We start from the raw sequence: 18,964 nt of genomic DNA on the forward strand, positions 1-18,964 counted from the left end.
TCAGTGTCAACCCGGAACTGGCAGGGGGGGGATCAGACCCGGAGCAGCCGGAGCCCAGCAGGCAGGAACGGCAGCATCTGGCTCCCCTGCTGGCCTTGGGCATGAAAAGCCCTGAGCCTGGGGGGGCCAAAACTAACCCCAAGCCGCCCACGCGCCCATGGCTGGAACGTCCAAGCCAACCCCCAGCCCCTGCCGTGCGCACCAGGGCTGGCTTGGGGCAGCTTGAACAGGCCTCAGGCATGCAGCCGGCCCTGAGCAGCTGTGGCTTGGCTGGGGGCAGCTCCTGGGGGCTGAGAGCCAGCGGGACGGTTTAAACCTAAAGCGCCCAGTTCGGTGAAGTGCTGGCCCATGCCCAGCTCCGGCCTCCCTTCCCCCCCCCGCTGTGCGCTGACTCGGGGCAGGGGGGGCACGAGGAGCCGGCCGTGCATTGCGCAGCCAGGGCGGGCCTAGTGCTTCCCGCACACAGTACTGCAGCCTCCCAGCAATTCCCCCACCCTGCAGGGTGTGGGTGTGGGAGGGGGGGGTCGATTCATGCTGCCATACAGTTGGAGGCCCGGCTGGCCCATTCCCCCTGCAGGCCGGAGCAGCCCCACCCAGGGACCGGGCAGCACTGTCCCCACGGCCGCCAGTGGGGCGATAAGAAGAGACTGTCCAGTTCTGTATAGGAAACACTGAGCCTTTATTTCAGCAGCAGAGAAATCCCATCGGCCTGCGAGCCGGGGCCCCCCAAACCCAGCCCCTCGGCAGGGCCAGCGCGTGGAGAGACCCCCTCCCGCTGCATCTCGCTGCCGGGACAAATCAGCGCCTCTGCCAGCCCTGCCCGCAGCAGCTGCCACCCTCCCCTCTTGGGCGGTTCCCGTGGAGCAGGGGAGGGCAAGGTGCTTCCCAGCCGTGCACCATGAACCTGGTGCCACCACCAACCCCCTGGCCACAAGTCCTCGCCCCTGGGGCACGCTTGGGCTGTGGCCCTGCCAGCCGCCCCCTGCTGCCCTGCTAGGGGGCCGGGGGGCCCAGGCTGAGACCAGGGCAAGAGCCAATTAGAGCCATGGCCGGGTTGGCCAACGGAGCAGCTGGCCTGAGTGCTGCCAGCTGCCACCCCGAGCAGGGTCAGTAGTAGGAAGCTCAGCGCTGACTCCTGGCAGTCAGCCACACAGGCTCCGTGCCCATCCATAGCCTGGCACGAGGCGCCGGGGGCAGAACCCCACCCATGGGCCGCCGGGGGGAGGCGAGGAACCCAGGGACTAGACCCCGTGGGCTTGGCAGGTGCAGAGCCGGAGGTGTCCCCCACCACAACTCTCCGCCCCAGGCCCAGCCCCCGGGAGCCTGGCCAGCCCCCGGCACAGAGGATAGCGCTAGGACAGCAGCAGCCCAGCCTCGCTTCAGAGCTGGGGAATCACTTCCCTCCCAGGGTGCAGCTGGGCAAGGAGCACTCAGCTCTCTGTCTGCGCCCCGGGGTCCCCCCCGTCTGCCCACCTCTGTCCATGCACTTGGGACCATGTGCAATCGATTCTCTTGCGTACAATCCTTTCCCTGTCGTGTTAAGAAGGTTCAGAGGCCAGGCCCCTCTTGCAAAGCGCCCGGCGGCTGACTGGCCACAGCCCTGAGCAGAGTCCTGGGCCCCCCCCAGTCCCCCCCCTGCTGGCACCGCTGCGGCTGGAGAGCAGCAGGTTCCAGCCCAGCATCGGCTCCTGCAGGCGAGCGGCCAGCTGCAGCCTCCAGCGGGACCCAGGAGCGCCGGCCGCGGCCTCCGCCTGCCACAACGGAGCCCAGAGCAGCTGCCCGGAGCGGAGAGGGCACCACCGGCAGCGACCTGCCTGGAGCCCCGGTTCTGCTGCCGGCCCCAGCCCCTCAGGCCTCGCTGCTCCCCTGGGGCGGGCTGCCGAAGTCGCTGTCCACCAGGTTGATGGTGTAGGGGACGTCGATGACCTCGACGTGGGTGGTCGCCGTGCGCCAGGAGTTCAGGGGGTGGATGGCTTTCCGGAACCGCTGCAAGGAGTGTGGGGGTGGGGGTGAGCCAGGCGCCAGGCCCTGCCCTCAGGGAGGGGGGGGGGGTGAGCCAGGCACCAGGCCCTGCCCTCGGGGGGGGGGGGGGGTGAGCCAGGCGCCAGGCCCTGCCCTCGGGGGGGGGGGGGTGAGCCAGGCGCCAGGCCCTGCCCTCAGGGGAGGGGGGGGGTGAGCCAGGCGCCAGGCCCTGCCCTCAGGGGAGGGGGGGGGTGAGCCAGGCGCCAGGCCCTGCCCTCAGGGGAGGGGGGGGGGTGAGCCAGGCGCCAGGCCCTGCCCTCGGGGGAGCGAGGCCCAAGGACTCGCGGGGCGGGGGGCTGAGGCACACGACTGCTGAAGCACGGCTGCAACATTTGCCCGACGGCCGCAGGGTTGGGCCCCGGGGCTGCGGGCGGGAGCCCGAGCCCTGCCCAGAAAGGACAAACCAGGGCCCAGCAGGGGCTCCAGCCCAGGGGCCCCAGGTGGTGAGAGATGGCAGGTATCCAAATCCCAGCATGTCCCACTCGGCACCCCCCCAGCCGGGAGCTCCCAGCTCCTTCCAGCCACGCCCTCCCCACCCCTGGGGGGAGCCGGATTGCACGGGGAGGAGGCAGAGCGGGCAGCTCGGCTCCACACTCACGTCCGTCAGCGTCCCCGACTCCCTGCAGATGGCCACGAGCGCCCAGAGCGGGATCTGGATGCAGGTCACGGTGCCCATGCACACGCCCAGGGCCTTGCCCCAGCGCGGGTAGGCGTAGGCGCCGTAGTGCAGGGTCGTGGTGTACATCTCCAGGAAGATGTAGAAGAGGATGAACTGGAAGGGCAGATCCGAGCAGCACGGTCAGACACCCGCAGCCCATCCGGACCCCTCTTGCAGCAAGGGGCCTGCCCGCCCCCACCCCCGAAAGGGCCCAGATACCATGGGGATGGGGGTCACGAGGGCTGCCAGAGATTGGTCTGTTCTACCTGTGCAGGCTGCAGCCACTAGGGGGCAGTGGTGCAGCACCATCGAGTCTGGCCTTGCCCCAGGGATGCCGAGGGGGTTACAGGCCGGGACACCCGGGGCCTGCACGGCCCGCATCTGGCTGCCGGGTCAGGAAGGCCCCTGAGCAGCTCAGCGCTTCAGCACTAGAGTTGTCCCGGGCCTGGCGCTACAGGCAGGCTTTGCTCCTGCATCACGCAGCTGCCCCTTGCGTGTGGCTTGGGGGCGCCTCGGGCAGGGCCGGTACCTACCAGCAGCAGGCACGGCGTGATGAATACCCAGCATGCCTTGAAGTACAGCACCACCTTGCTGCACCAGGGCGGGCACCGGCAGATCATGTCAACAATGTCCCGGCAGAACTGGTTCACTCCTGAGATGGGGACAAATGGAGGTTTAAAGAGGAGAACCCCCGGGGCCATGGGCACCCCCTGCACCAGGCCTGGGGCATCCCCGCCACTCAGCCGGACCCGACACTGGGCGAGCTCCCCAGGGGCACACCAGGGCAGGGCTTGGATGGCAGATCTCCCAGCACCCCCGGGGGCTGCAGGGAGGGCACTTGGTAGCTCAGAGGAGGTGCTCTTTCCGGGTCAGCGGTTCCAGAGGGTGCTGCTGGTTTCTGGAGGAAGCACTGGGGCCCTGAGCCTTGGCCGGAAACGTACTGCCCTCCAGGGTGGAGATCAGCCAGGGCTCCCTCTGCGTCTTGTACCAAGCACGCGGCTGATGCTTGAACAAGGTGGAGTGGTGTTGCTATGTGCTGTGAAGCAGCTGCCACGTCGCGCCCCAGAGGCGGCTGCATTTCCGCGGTGGGTGAGGAGGGAGGTTAGTCCAACGCTCTGGGATGCGCCGAGCCCCGGGCTGGGGACACTCACCGTAGAAGAAGGCAATGCCAATGCACATGAAGAGGGTGATGATGATGAGACCGAAGCTGGTGCTGTAGGCGTCGATGAGGGTGAACCAGTAAATGCCGCCCTGCAAGCGACAGTGCAGCGGGCACGTGAACACCCGGCCGGGCACAGGCGGGGAAACGCGCCCAGGCTTGCCATGCCAGAGGGGCAGCCTCTGCCCCCACGGACCCGCCGCGGGGCGCTTTGCTTGCCCGGCCTGTGGCCAGTTGAGCCACAGGCCCGGCCGCCCATCTCCAGCCCGAGTGCGGCACAGCAGGGTGAGCACCCCTCCGCTGCCCCCGTCCAGAGGGGACGGCCCCGCCCCCCGTGCCAAGCAGGCAGTCGTGGGCTCCTGCCCCGAGGCCGATGGCATCTGTGGGCTGGAGACAATTCGGCCCCGACAGCCGGCTCCCCATGGGGCTGCACGTGATGGGCCGGGGGCTGAGCTCTGCCCTACCTCGGTGATGAGCAGCAGGCCCAGCAGGTAGAAGGTGAAGCACAGTGTGCCCAGGAAGAGGGTTTTCCGTCTCCACTCGCGCAGGGCCGGGAACTCGTCCAGCACGGCCGTGGTGATGCCCTCCATGTTCCCGAACTGGGGGAGAGACGGGGGCGTCAGGGCATCCCAGGCACCTGCCCGTGGGGCTCTGCCGATCTCGGGACGTGCGCTCAGTGCCCCGGCACCCTGCTGAGCATGTCCCAGGCCCCGGTGCGGAGGGAGTGTCCCCAGGCCCCGGGATGCAGGGGAGCACCCCACACATCATGTGGGGCTAAGTCCAGAGGAAGCTGGCAAGGGTCACTCCTGACTGCCCGTCCTACTTAGGGTGGCGAGGATCCCCCCCCCGCCCACCCTCTCCAAAGAGCACCCCACGCCCCTGCCCCACCCCTCCAAGGAGAACCCCACACCCCGTCCCACCGCATTCTCCTGCCCCACCCCTCCAAGGAGAACCCCACACCCCGCCCCACCGCATGCTCCTGCCCCACGCCCCTGCCCCACCCCATGCTCCTGCCCCACCCCTCTAAGGAGAACCCCACACCCCGTCCCACCGCATTCTCCTGCCCCACCCCTCCAAGGAGAACCCCACATTCCGCCCCACCGCATGCTCCTGCCCCACCCCTCTAAGGAGAACCCCACACCCCGTCCCACCACATGCTCCTGCCCCACCCCTCCAAGGAGCACCCCCTGCCCCCTCTATAAAGGGCATGACAATGTGTCCTGGGGGAGGGTGCTGACACCGTCCCCCATGAACCCAGCTCTGCCACAGAACCCAGCTCTGGACCCCCTGGCCCAGCAGGATTTGCAGACACTGGGGTGAGCAGTGGACGCTGCTGGACCATGTGTCCAAGAGGCAGGTGGAGCCGATGGGCGGCCGCAGAAGCTTCTCTCCATCGCTAGGGGCCAGCACGTCCCAGATCCACGGCCAGGAGGGCGACACCTCTGCGCTGCAGGGAGGCGGGGGCCAGAGAGGCCAGCAGCCCCCAGCGGTGAAGGGAAGGGGCGTGCAAACGATGACCTGCCAGGTTATACCCACCAGAGTATCCACTCCCAGCGTGAACATCATCAGGAAGAACAGGACCGACCAGAAGGCAGAGCCTGGCAGCAGAGCAAGGGCTTCTGGGTAGGCCACGAAGGCAAGCCCAGGACCTGTGGGGGAGGAGAAGAAATGGAGAACACGGCCTCCCGAAGCAGCACAGCCCAGCAACGTTCATTCCTGGCCAGGGTGTTTCTACCCCGGTCTAAGGATAAGGCCTTTGTCTGCAGCCATATCGTGAGGCCAAAAGCCTAAGGCCTTCGTCTTCTATCACCAGATAAAGAAACATAAGACGGCTAAAGAAAACTCAGTTTGACAGCATCTGTCTGGCAAGAAATCACTTATCAATAGTTGTGGTTGTGAAATCCCCGTTTCTGTTCTGTTTTGTCATTACGGTCCCCACTTCCCCATAGTTTATCTGTATGGTCTGTCTGGTTCTTTAATTGTTTTGTCTGTTACATAATTAATTCACACCTAGCAAAATTAATGAAGGGGGTGAGGTAGGACTGGTTAGAGAATTTTGTTCCACGATGTTAGGATTGGTCAGTAACATTTTACTGCAATGATTGGTTAAGGTACAGCTAAAAAGGACTCAAGTTTCACTGTATAAACTGGGGTCCAAAAAGAAGTTCTTTGGGAACCAACTCCAGGGCACAGCCCCAAAGATCAGAGCTGCCAGACCTCAACACTCTGCCAAGGACACAGTGCAGAAGCTGGAGTCCCCCAGATGGCCATCAAGAAAAGTTCATGTCTGATTGGGAGTGGTGGGCACTGTGGGTAGTGTGTGCAGTCCGGTTTTGGTGATTGGTAATAGATAGAGGTTATGTAGCGTATTACTGTGTGAGGCTCTTTCACTGGGAAAAGGTCCTGCACACCTGCAGAAGTAGTATACACCCAGAGCCCTACGGATTGGGAAAGGGGGTGGATACTTACATTGACTGGGTTAGTTACACCCGGAGCCCTATGGATTGGGTACGGGTGCGGGTACTTACATTGACCGGGTTAGTTACACCCGGAGCCCTATGGATTGGGAAAGGGGGCGGGTACTTACATTGACTGGGTTAGTTACACCCAGAGCCCTATGGATTGGGTATGGGTAGGTGCTTTTCGCCTGGAGCCCAACGGACTGGGAAAAGGTGGGGTGCCCCAATGGGTGCAGGTCACACCAGAGCAAGGGCGGTGCCAGCCAGACAGGCAGGTCAGTGCTAGCGGTGGTCCCTGAAGGGACGCCCTGTGCCAGGACACATTCGAGAAGGTTTGGGGTGAGGGGGGCGCATTAGACACTCCAGCAGTGCCCTGCCGGGACACCCTGAGGGCGGGCTGCACCCCTCGCAGGGATGGGCCTGAATCGTCCCCGGAGCCACCACCCCCCTCCCCCGTCTCCCAAGGGTTAAAGGCCAAGTTTTAAACCCAGCTGCCCAAAGCTAAGCTCCTAAATCCAGGGCAAGGCGCCCGGCAAGGAGCCGCCCGATCCTCAAGGGGACGGAGTGAGAGCACCTCCTGCTGGAGGCCCAGCTGGCCTGATCTGGAGAGGAATTGGCAGAAACCCCCCCCCAACCCCCCAACATCACTGGGGCGGGCATGGAATTCGGCTGGGGCGGGGCAGGATGGGAGGCAAGGGCTGAGCAGGATGGTTTCACCCAGGCAGGACGGACAGCCAGCCCCGCCCGTACCTGAATCGGCCACCTCCCCCACCGGCACTTTCTTCCTCCACGCCATGTGGCCCAGGATGGAGAAGATGGCGAATCCAGCGAAGAAGCTGGTGCAGCAGTTCCCGATGGCAATAACCAGGGTGTCCCTGTGGGCAGCAGAGTGGGGGCGGGGCGGGGGAGGAGGGGAGGTTGTATGAGGAGTTGGTAGGAGCCTGGGCTGCCCCCCCCGGCCCAGGATCTCTGGCACAGAGACCGTCAAGCCTTTGGGAGGAGACGTTCACACCATCAAGCAGCTCCCCATGGAGCCGAGGGGGTGGCAGAGCTGCCAAGGAGCTGGGATCCCGGCTCCCCGCACCCAGCGGTGGTAGCCAGCTGGAGTTCCCAGGCTCCCCCGTAGCTCAGCCGGCAGGACCTGGCATTCAGGAGCAGGTCACAAGTTCTAGCTCTGGGACAAGCGTAGAGACCCAGGTGGCTCTGGAGTCATCATGGCAGCAAAGACGCCCCCCCGCCCCCCCCCCCCCGGCAGCTGGGCAGCCTCCCCTGCAGCATGTGTGCAGGGTCACTCGGGACCGCGCTGCCTCGGCCCCACCCGGCCTGGCCCAGAGCGCTCCCTGGCCCGCCATTCACCTGATCACGTTGTTGTCAAACTTGTTGTAGGAGGCCATGGAGAGCAGCCCCCCGAAGCCAATGCCCAGTGAGTAGAAGATCTGTGAGGCAGCGTCGTTCCACACCTAGGGGGAGAGAAGCTGGTTGGGAGCCTGCTCCTTCTCCACCCTGAACACGCTCCTCGCGGGCTGCCGCGCCCGCCGAGCGCAAAGCCGGGCCGCCGCGTCCCGCCGCCGCCGCCACCGCGCCCGCCGAGCGCAAAGCCGGGCTGCTGCGTCCCGCCGCCGCCGCCACCGCGCCCGCCGAGCGCAAAGCCGGGCTGCCGCGTCCCGCCGCCGCCGCCACCGTGCCCGCCGAGCGCAAAGCCGGGCTGCCGCGTCCCGCCGCCGCCGCCACCGAGCCCGCCGAGCGCAAAGCCGGGCTGCCGCGTCCCGCCGCCGCCGCCACCGTGCCCGCCGAGCGCAAAGCCGGGCTGCCGCGTCCCGCCGCCACCGCGCCCGCCGAGCGCAAAGCCGGGCCGCCGCGTCCCGCCGCCACCGCGCCCACCGAGCGCAAAGCCGGGCCGCCGCGTCCCGCCGCCACCGCGCCTGCCGAGCGCAAAGCCGGGCCGCCGCGTCCCGCCGCCGCCGCCACCGCCACCGCGCCCGCCGAACGCAAAGCCGGGCCGCCGCGTCCCGCCGCCGCCACCACCGCGCCCGCCGAGCGCAAAGCCGGGCCGCCGCGTCCCGCCGCCGCCACCACCGCGCCCGCCGAGCGCAAAGCCGGGCCGCCGCGTCCCGCCGCCGCCACCACCGCGCCCGCCGAGCGCAAAGCCGGGCCGCCGCGTCCCGCCGCCGCCACCACCGCGCCCGCCGAGCGCAAAGCCGGGCCGCCGCGTCCCGCCGCCGCCACCACCGCGCCCGCCGAGCGCAAAGCCGGGCCGCCGCGTCCCGCCGCCGCCACCACCGCGCCTGCCGAGCGCAAAGCCGGGCCGCCGCGTCCCGCCGCCGCCGCCACCGCGCCCGCCGAGCGCAAAGCCGGGCCGCCGCATCCCGCCGTCGCCACCGCGCCCACCGACACTTGAGGCCCGGCTTAACAAACCCCGGGCTGGGATGATTTAGTTGGGGTTGGTCCTGCTTTGAGCAGGGGGTTGGACTAGATGATCTCCTGAGGTCCCTTCCAACCCTGATATTCTAGGATTCTATGGCGAGCGGGGGGAGTCTAGGGTGCCCATGGAGGGGGGTGGGGTACCTGAGCGCTCTGTAGCCTGCTCCAGTCCGAGGAGAGGTAGAAGCGAACGCCCTCGATGGATCCTTCCAGCGTGGCTCCTCGGATGATGAGCACGATGAGGACCAGGTATGGGAACGTCGCTGTGAAATACACCACCTGCACGGGCACACCACCAGCTGTAACCCCCCCTCCATCCCTGCACAGCCACACCCCCATCTGTAACCCCCGCAGTTATCCGTGCACGGCCACACCGCCGGCTGCTTACACCCCCCTCCATCCCTGCACAGCCACACCCCCGGCTGTAACACCCCCCTCCATCCCTGGCACGCTGCACCCACCAGCCCCCCACGGTGCTGACAGCACCACTGGCTGCTTACACCCCCCCATGAGAATTCATGAGACACGGCCCCAGCTCAACACCGATTAGACCGCGCGAAGGCAGTGCTATCTAATAGTCAACAACTCCGCTCCAGGTGACCCCAATACCTCACGCCCTGCCTCAGTTTCCCCATGTAAAGCGGGGATCAGACCCACCTACTTCGGGGAGCAGGGGCCGGGGACTGTGATACTCAGGCATCAGCGTTGGTAAGAACGTGCCCATTGACCAAGCTTCTGGGGGCATTTACCTCTTTAAAGGACACACATACAGAAAACTCTGGGCCTAGCCAGCGCACGGGGTCCCCCTCCCTTCGGCTGCCGCGAGAACACGCTCCAACAGGCCCACGCTAGCAAACCCCGGCCACGCCCTGCCCTCCAGTCACCTTGCCGGAGCTGCGGATCCCCTTTAACATGCACAGGAAGATGACGATCCAGGCGACCAACAAGCATATGGCGAGCGGCCACCTCACCGGGCCCGGGTCGTGGAGGCCAGAGCTGTGCGTCACCCCCAGCACCTGCTCGCTGCATGGCACAAGCGCAGGTTAGAGACACGCGGAGCCAGCCTGTACTGAACACAGGGGGTCGCCCCCCCACCCCCGGACCAGAATGGGTGTTAAATCCTGTCACCGTGCCCACTACCAGATCCCTTTGCCCCCTCCTGGCTTCATACCTGCCTCCTACGTTGGCAACAGCTTCCCACCCACCAGCCAGCCCCCTCCTGCTCATGACACAGGCCTACATCGGGCATGCTAGGCCCGCTACCCCCACAGCCAGTTTGCCAGCACTGGGTCTCTAGCGGCTTGGGGCAGGGACCTGGTCTCCGTGTGTGCTGTCAAGGGTGACACTGACAATGCGGAGACATGACAGTATTGCAGGCGATGCTTCCTCCAAACCCAGCGTGGAGAGGAGCTTACGGCTTCAGCCCCAGTGCCAGGGTAGGGGCTATTCTCTCGTGCATTGTGCGCCCTGTGACAGTGAGTTCCACAGCTCCACGCAGGGGGATTCCCTTGATGCAACTGTTTTTTCCGCCACGGAGTCCTGGCCCCTTATCCCAGCCCCCCGCTGACTGCAGCGCCCCCAGTGCCGAGAACGGAGCTGGCAGAGGCAGTCCCCGAGTGAGCGGAGGTGGGTGAGGCTCCTGTGGGAGCACAGGGGCTCCGTGGGGGAGAGGGAGAGCGCCAGGCAGGCTGGGACCTGCAGCGAGCGGGGAAGGGCGGTGAATCAGTCTCAAACGCAAACACCGTAACGCAGCCACTCACTTCCAGAAGGCCTCGCTGGCACTGAACCGACTGGAATTTCCTGATGTGTTCTGCAAGACACAGAGCGGGCTGGTCACCGGCTCCACCACCCTACGCCAGCCGCCCCCAGGCAGACGCTTCCTCCCTGTTCCTTGTCCCACAGCACAGAGAGGCCGGCTCCCCAGAGAGCTCGCAGCTCCCAGCAGCCCTGGCCTGACTGCTCGCTGCTGCCCCCACAGGGCCAAGGCAACACCTGCTGGAGGCTCTCTGTGGGCACTGGATCAGGCCCAGTGTTAGCTAAAGGACACAGCCGGTGGCCTCTTGGTTTGGCCGCTACCCTGCATCTCACAGCATGCTACTCCTCTTCCCTCACCCGCCCCGGGGGCTGGAGGGGGGGGAAGCTGGGCGTGGGAGGGGCCCGCTGGGCTGGAGACCCCCTCTGGCCAGGTGAGGAACAGGGCTGGGTAGCTCCTGTAGGCGGTTCCATCTCCTCTGTAGCCGGGAACCAGCCTGCACCACGGGGTGGGGTCCCTGCAGGATGCTGCTTGTGGGGGGGGGTCACCTGCACCTCCCCAAATGGCAAGAGGCCCCAGAGGGAACAGCAGCATCCTCGCACTATGGCTGGCTGGCCCCATCTCCTACAGTAGCCGTGCCCCGGGCCCAGCACATCCAGAGGCCCTGGCTGGCCCGGACAGATGCCCCCTCCTAGCCCACCCACAGCAGCACGAGGAGCAGTGCCAGGCCAAGCCGCCTAATTGAGGGGAATAACCCAGCCCGCCCCGGTGCAGCGGCCGTCCGGGAGGAAGGAGACCTACCTGGCAGAGGGGGGCGTTCTGCGGAGCGTTGCAAGACCAGGGCAGGGGGCTCTGGAAGGACATGCCCAGGTAGTAGAAAGTCCAGGCGATGATGACGTTATAATAGAGCGACACCAGCGAGGAGACGAGCAGCATGCCCACACCGATCCCTGCAGGGAAGGAAGGTGCAGCTGACACCGGCCCTGCTTGCTCACCCCCCCGCCTCCCCCCCCCCCGCGGGCATCGGCAGGGATCGAAGCTGGGCCCTTTGGCATTCACAGCCGGCACATCTGCTGTACGGCAGTGGCGCCTCTGGGCCCCCGTCGCTGAGCAGGGCCCCCTGCGCTCCGTGTGGCACGAAGCGCTCACACGTCACTCATGAGACAACGGGTGGATGGAGACAGGCGGGGGATGCACGAGCCAAGAGGCCACGTGTCTGAGCTGCGCTAAGAGCGCGAGGTTGTGGGGCACAGGTCATTGCACGCTGCCAACGACAGGAGGCGGCATGTGCTGCAGGGAGCACCCCTCAGACCGCGGCGATGACGGCAGGCTGCGCGAGGCGCTGGCCAGACACGTAACAGCACGTCTCCTAGGCCGCTGAGAGGGAGCCAAAGAGAAGCAGGCAGAGCGGCAGCGCAGCGGATCTGGGTGTCCCACGCCAGCGCCAGCTACAGAGCGTTCAGATCTGAACCCCGCTGCACGCGGGAACTAGACAAAACCCACCGGGGCACTCTGGTCCCCCCAGTTCTCTCCAGCCAGTCTGCAGGCTGTGTGCCCAGTGATCCATCTCTTGTCGGGAGGTTCAGCCTGTCAGCCCACGTTCCCTTCCTTTCTCCGGCCCCCTCACTGGCTGGTACCTTTACGTCTCATCCAACTCTCTCCTCTCCAGGCAGGCTTCCTGCCCTCACACGGAGCAGGAGTGTCCAGCACGGCTAGCTAGGGAGCCCATAGGGGACTAGGGACAGCCCAGCATCCTGCTCTGCCAGGCGTGCTCAGGCTGCCAGCCCGCATTGCCGTTGGCTTAGCCGGTGCACTGGGGCCACAGGGTGATCTGCCTGCTCCTGGGACAGAGCTGGAAGCTCTAGGGCCGAACCCCCCAGGAGAGCGAGTAGAGAAGGAGCGGGGGGGGGGGGGGGGGGGGGGGACACTGCTGAGCTCAGGCGGTTTGAGTGGTCCTGGGCGTCTCTCCCTCACACGCTTGCACTGAATGGCGTGGGGCCGGAGCAAGGATCTGCTGCCCGAAACCTGCTGCCCAGCGGGTTTCTCTGGTGTATCAAGGTGGACAACTGAGGAGACGATCGAGAGAGAGTTTTGCTCTGTGAGCTTAGAGCCTCCTCATGCGAAGAGTCCCCACCCAGTCCCACTCCCACGGGTCTGGCGGGGGGAAGAGCTGGAGACAGTCGACAGCTTGGCTGAGCACCACAGCTCTGCTTGGGAACCATCTGCTGCGGAGAACGCTGACAGCGCCGGAGACCTCCAGCACTTTACAGCCATTAGAGCAAGAAGGACACTCTCGCGGCTAATGCACAGGGCAGGAAGTCAGGAGCCCGGGCTCTGCGCCCAGCCCTGCCAGTCACTTGTGGGACTTGACGTTCCCAGGTGCCCAAAGCCTGGTGGATTTCGTGGGGGCTGCCATGCTGGGCACATCTGGGAGGTCAGGCCAGGCCATTGGCCTCTCTGGGCAATGGAGACAACAGACGCTCCTCCCAGGGGGCCGTGAGGGCAGATTCTTTAGTGCTTTGAAATCCTCCAGGGACGGGGGAGGAGGCTGGGTTTTGTGTTACAGCCTATGGGGCAGGCTGCTCAGAGCTGGGGGGCTCGGAGAGGGCGCCGACCTTGAAAAGCAGTTCAAGGAGGCATTTCCTGGTGCTTGAGACAGTGCGGAGACAGCTGGGGGAGTGGATAAACCTAGCCCGGAGGCTGGGGGGGGGGCTGTGCTAAGGGATGTGGTCAGATACGGGATGGGGGTGGAGCTCTGCCAGGCCTGGAAGGGGCGGACAGGCTGTTTGAACTGGACTCGGTGGAGGAGGGATCTAGAGCGGGAGGTGACATGGTCAGAGCGAGAGGCAGAGGACCTTGTCCACTGTGGTTTGTGGGTGACGGAGAAGAAGACTGTGTGTCCAGGGGCCAGAAGTGGTTAGGGGAGGTAAGATGTACAGGGCTGGCTCTTCCCACGCCCTGCTCATTCAGGGGAGTGGGACGCTGCGCCAGGCACGGACTCACCTTTCAGCAGGGGGCAGCACTTCCAGACGGTGATGGGCCCTGCAGCGCCGTACTGGCCGAGGCTGAGCTCCAGCAGGAACAGGGGCAGGCCGGTGAAGAGCAGCATGACGAAGTAGGGGATCAGGAAGACCCCTGGGGAAGAGGGAGCAGACACGGTTAGCAAGGAGGCAAGAACTCGGATACTCAGCCACAGGGAAGGGGCAGAACAGAGACCCTGCCTCTCAGGAGCCCACAGCTGGTGGGAGAGCCAGCGGCCAGGGCAGAACAGGCCTGACTGCAACACCCTGACAGCCAGGTTGTGGCTGGGGAAACCTAGCGCAGAGGCAGCACGTTCGGCTCCAGCTGCTGGCGACCTCGGCACAGGGTGCGTTCCTGCTTTACCCCGCCATGCGGAAGGCACATTTGACGCAGGGAAATCACGTGTCTGGGTTGAGACACTGAGGCGTGGGGCAGAACGGGCTCCCACCCCACTGAACTCCAGCCCGCCAGCCTCGCCCTGCTCCTTCCGGTACTGACAGCCAGGAGCTCTTTCCCCGCCATTGAAAAAGGAGCTGTAGGGGGATGAATGGCAGCCTGTCAGAGCAGCACAGAAACCCCACCCAACCAGGGGCTCTGCTTCCTACCCAGCTCCCACCCATCGCACCTCCTCGCCTGTTCTAACTGCCGCAAGCACCGTTCCTGCATGGCAGGTCACGAGCTCATTTTACTGACGGGTAAACTGAGGCACAGAGAGGGGACAGGACTGGCTCCGGCAGCCAAAGGCAGAGCTGGGATTAGAACACACGTGTTCCCGACTCCCAGCCCTGCTGCTCCTCGGCACCCTGCTGCTCTAGCTATTGACCAGTGCTGGGGGACATTCACCCCACAAGGCACAGGTGCTACTAACGGCCCCATAAACCAAACTCTGGGGGTGGGGTGGGATTCTAGTGGCGCACGGGCCATGTGCAGAGCCACTGCGCAGGGGTGAGCTGCAGCCAGTCAATGGCATGTCTTGGACACGGACACGGGCAGAGAGTGAAACTGAAAGCAGCCCCACGCCGTTCTGCATGGAAAAGCAGAGCCAGGTGCTACTTTGTCCCCAAATGGGGTCGCTTGCACTGAACACGTCACCCAGGGGAGGGAAATCCACCTTTGTCAGCTCTAGGACGGGCCCATCCTTCCACTGCACATGGGGCGTTTTCCACTGACAAAGGAAAATGTCTGATGGGAAGGGGTGGAGGAAGATATTTTTTTCCATTTCAGTCAAACACTCACCCTGAGCATTTTCCAGTGTCACCGCGAAACCTCTGCAGAGCTCAGTGTTACAGGGCGATTCCAGACTGAATAGCAACCCCCTAAATATGGCCTCCTCCACACAGTTACCTCTCCAGGCCCCCAGCAGCCAGACCCTCTCAGACACAGGAGAGCAAGCAGGACTCTCTCTTGCTTCATTGCGAGTGGAAGCTTCACCTCAGTTTTAGCGACAGAACCTTTATCGCCCATAAGAGGGCGGCAAAACACACAACACGCGGTGGGTGTTTAGAACCCAGACGGCATTTGCAACCCTGGAAGCCAGAAACTCTTTTGACTTGTTAAGTCAAATCAATTGTATCTGGAATCGAAAGAGTTGACACAACTATAGGCTCCTACGATGTTATTGTTAAAGTCTGCCCTTGGGCTACAAGCGCACAGACACTGACGGGCATCAGCTAAATCCCTCCAGGAACAGAAACCACAAACTTAGACTCCCCCAAAAGACCCAGACCCTCAGGTGAGCTAACCCAGGCCCCTAACAGTAGTTCCACTAATTCAGATGTTGGACACACACGTATTGCTCTGTACACACAGGTCTGGCATACTCCATCCAGGAGAAGGCAGCAGCTCCCATGAACACACACAGCTTTCCTGTGCTTGTCCACTCAATTCCCACCCACGATGGTCCATTCCAGCCAGCCACATAAAAGGCAATGCCATCCCATCACGTGTGCTGTCATTCATTGCCCTGACACACTTCGGAGACCCTAGGGTGACCAGATGTCCCTATTTTATAGGGACAGTCCCGATATTTGGGGCATTTTATTTCTATAGGCGCCTATTACCCCCCAACCCCATCCCGATTTTTCACACTTGCTGTCTGGTCACCCTAGGAGACCCACGTAGGAAAAGGGTCCAGTCACTTTTATGATTTCCTAACACAAGCCCGTCACCAGCACAAGCTCCCCAGTTCAATACAGTCCTCCAGAGCTCGAATGCAGAGAGCACCTTTACTAAACCAGCGCCAGTACTAATGCTCCAAACCAGTCATCTTCTGGAAGAGGCTACAGAACGGTGCCTTCAGAGAGCCTGGAGAGACATCTTGTGGTGAACACACAGACTTGTCAGCATAGAGGCTAAAATACAGATGCAGTCAAAGTATTTCCCCTTGTGTTGCATGCACAAACTGGCTGGTTAGGGTTGTGTATAAACACCAGAGAGCTGGCAGTGAAAAGTTTACTCCTTTTTTTTCACTCCTGAGGGGATTCTGCGCCAAAAAATTTAAAATTCTGCGCACAATCTTTTAAAATTATGCAAATGTTGTCTGTCAGTAAATAAATGTGGAGGCTCCGGCATGGCAGGGGGAGCACCGGCCACTGGTTGCATTGAGGTGGGAGATCATCCTGAAGCCCCCACCTTCCCCGATACAGGGACTCGGTCATGAGGCTGCACCTGACCCTGACACAGCACAAGGGCTGGGCCTGCCCCAGAAACTCCCCAGGGCCCTGCCCCTCTGCGCCAGGTGCACCAGGTGTGGGTGGGCAGGCTCAGCCCAGCAGGATCCCAGTGTGGAGGGGCTCAGTGTGGGCGGATCCAGGTGTGGGGTGAGAGATTTCTGTGGGGGGCAATCTGGGTGCGGGCAGCTCCGTGGGAGATCTGAATGCACAGGGGCTCATTGAGGGGTTCCGGGTGTGGGGTCAATGGGACACCGCAGGGGATCCCGGTGAAGGTTGTTGGGGATCGGGGGGGGGGGGTCTGGGTGAGGTTCGGGTGCTGAGGGAGTGGGACTTGAGGGGGTGGGGGTCCAGGTGCAGCTGGTTGGGGCTCAGTGGGGTGGGGATCCGGGGGTGGGGGGCTCATCAGAGGGGACCAGGTGTAGGGGGGTAGGGCTTGTCAGGGTGAGGGTTTGATGGGCCTGCTTAGCAGAGGAGCCCCAGCTGCTGCTGAGGGAACACTGCATGCCAGGCTCCCAATTCCCCTATCCCCTTTTCTTCTCCATCCCCCCCCCATGCCCTATTCCACCCCCTTCCTTCCCCACTGCCTCTTCCCCCTTCCCTCATTTCCCCTGCCCCACCGCTGGCACTTGTTGCACAGAAAACAGGAAGGCTCCCAGCACACAGAAGGGGAGAGGACTGGCACTAGGACCCAGGAGGCGGCATTCAGCTGCAGATTAGTCAGCGGAGCCCAGACACAGCCTCCTTCAGCTGGGCAGAAGGGGGGGGGGCAGTGGCATGTAACCCCGTGTGCGCCCCCAGGCCTCGCCTCTGTTTGGAGGGGGGCAATCCCCCCCCACAAACTGCACCCATACTCGCCCCTTTCCCCCCACCCACAAGGCTTCCCTGCCATTTTCTGCAGGGAAACACAGGAAATCTGCGGGGGTGGGGTGGGAGGGGCATTTTCTGCGGGCATGCAGTGATGCAGAATCCCCCCAGGAGCAGTTTTGATCTCCTCCCAATAGAGCACCCCCCACCATGACTTTGCAAGACGTTAGACACTGGTCGGATTGGAGTGGCCCTGCTTGACATAGGTGCTTTGTGCTACCGCCTGTCACAGAACCATAGAGATGGACCATGAGAGGTCGCCTAGTGCAGCAGTTCGCAAACTATGGGTCAGGGCCCCGTCTTAATGGAGTTTCCAGGGCCAGCATTAGACTTGCTGGGACCCGGAGCTGAAGCTGAAGCCTGAGCTCCATCTCCCGCCCCCCCCCGGGCTGCGGGGTTCGGGCTCCGGCCCCCTCTCCCTCCCACCCGGGGCCATGCAGTAATTTTGTTGTCAGAAGGGGGTCGTGGGGCAATGACGTTTGAGACCCGCTGGCCTAGTGCAGCCCCTGCGCTGAAGCAGGGCCAAGCATACCCAGACTTTCCGCAGGAGGCCAGGCTAGATGGCCCCAATGGTCCCTTCGGTCTAGGACCAGGGCATTCACGCTGCCGCGAGAGGTGTGGTTAAAAGTCTACTCAGAACACCTCTCCAGGGAGAGCCTCAGCAGCACGGAGGCTCACGTGCTTCCGCTCTGCACCACAGTGGATAAAGCCACAGTGTCTTCCACAACAGGGTCTTCGTCTTGCCCTGCATGAGAGCGCCATGGGCGGGCTCGGAGCTGTGAGCCGCTCCATTCTCATTGCTAGCTCGCTTGCGCTCCTCTCTCCGGCCTCTGCGACGCTCCCTGGGCCTCCTCTGGAAATCTCCTTCCTCCTGTTGCTCCGGCCAGACTCCTCCTCTGCCTTCCTGTCCCACCTCCTCCCCCACCTTCAGCTTCCTCCCGGTCACCCCACTGGGACTCTGTGCCTGCCCTCGGGGCCCACCATGCCTCCACAGCAGGGGAATGGGGCCACTGGAACTGGCTAAGGCACAGGAGGGTTAACGCCCTCCTCCTGCAGGGAGGGACAGGGAGCAGGCACCTCCAGCAGCCTAGCACCCCTCTCCTCCGCCAGACACCATGCTTCGTTTAGAAGAACGCCGCCTGCTCAATCCGCAACACTGCTCTCCCAGAAGTACCCTGAGGCTCCTTTGGAGATCTCCCCAGCCAAGCAGTGCCCAGGACTGACCCTGCCTAGCTTTTAAGGCTGCAGGAGATCACAGCCCACAGTTGCATGCCGAGAATCTGAACAGAAGGCCTGGATGCCGCGTTGCTGTAGCCGTGCTGGTCCCAGGTTAGAGACAAGGTGGGGGAGGGAATCTCTCTGATTGGACCAACTTCGGTTGGTGAGAGAGACCAGCTTTCAAGAGCCACAGAGAAGAGCTTTGTGTAAACTCAAAAGCTGGTCTCTCTCACCAACCGAAGTTGGTCCAATCAGAGAGATTCCCTCACCCACTTCGGTCTCTCGCTTTGCAATGGGTCTGTCCATTCCGAACGACATACTCCCTAGATCATTTCAGTAGGCAAGCGCTCAAGCGGGAGCTGCTTGGCTAGCCGAAACCTGCAGCTCTCCGGTGCACAAGGAAAGCTTGATCAGACCTGATCCAGTTAGGAGACCCGATTCCAAGCTCCTCCCATACCAACCAGCCAGCACTGGTTTCCCCTCTCTACTGTGTGCATTGCAGAGGGGATTAGCTGTGCTCGGCAGGGAAACTTGCACCATGAGGTAATCCCCAGAACCTCCCTTCATTAGCAGTCACTAGGGGCTCCCTGAGGGCATGGCTAATTACTCAGGCAGGCTGGACTGCTTCTTTAAAGTTGGAGAAGAGGTCAGGCAAGAACCCCAACAAAAGGGGCCTTAACACACTTTGAACTTGTGTCAGGCCATGAAGGCTGCGTC

General features: G+C 63.5%; 1 protein-coding gene across 1 annotated transcript in view; it reads right to left on the bottom strand.

The window, feature by feature from the left end:
• Window positions 1-1,848: 1,848 nt before the first annotated feature.
• Window positions 1,849-18,964, bottom strand: part of LOC135873386 (sodium-dependent proline transporter-like) — a 30,962-nt gene continuing 13,846 nt past the window's right edge. The window contains exons 4-16 of the mRNA XM_065397845.1: window positions 13,476-13,607; window positions 11,274-11,422; window positions 10,480-10,529; window positions 9,604-9,742; window positions 8,864-8,998; window positions 7,655-7,758; window positions 7,049-7,173; window positions 5,376-5,488; window positions 4,304-4,438; window positions 3,832-3,931; window positions 3,214-3,332; window positions 2,621-2,794; window positions 1,849-1,986 (exon numbers count right to left, since the gene is read on the bottom strand). Coding sequence (XP_065253917.1) covers window positions 1,849-1,986; window positions 2,621-2,794; window positions 3,214-3,332; window positions 3,832-3,931; window positions 4,304-4,438; window positions 5,376-5,488; window positions 7,049-7,173; window positions 7,655-7,758; window positions 8,864-8,998; window positions 9,604-9,742; window positions 10,480-10,529; window positions 11,274-11,422; window positions 13,476-13,607 — 1,613 coding nt within the window. The remainder of the gene's footprint in view (window positions 1,987-2,620; window positions 2,795-3,213; window positions 3,333-3,831; window positions 3,932-4,303; window positions 4,439-5,375; window positions 5,489-7,048; window positions 7,174-7,654; window positions 7,759-8,863; window positions 8,999-9,603; window positions 9,743-10,479; window positions 10,530-11,273; window positions 11,423-13,475; window positions 13,608-18,964) is intronic.

The sequence above is a fragment of the Emys orbicularis genome, chromosome 1, assembly GCF_028017835.1.
Source record: "Emys orbicularis isolate rEmyOrb1 chromosome 1, rEmyOrb1.hap1, whole genome shotgun sequence".
Taxonomy (NCBI): Eukaryota; Metazoa; Chordata; order Testudines; family Emydidae; genus Emys; species Emys orbicularis.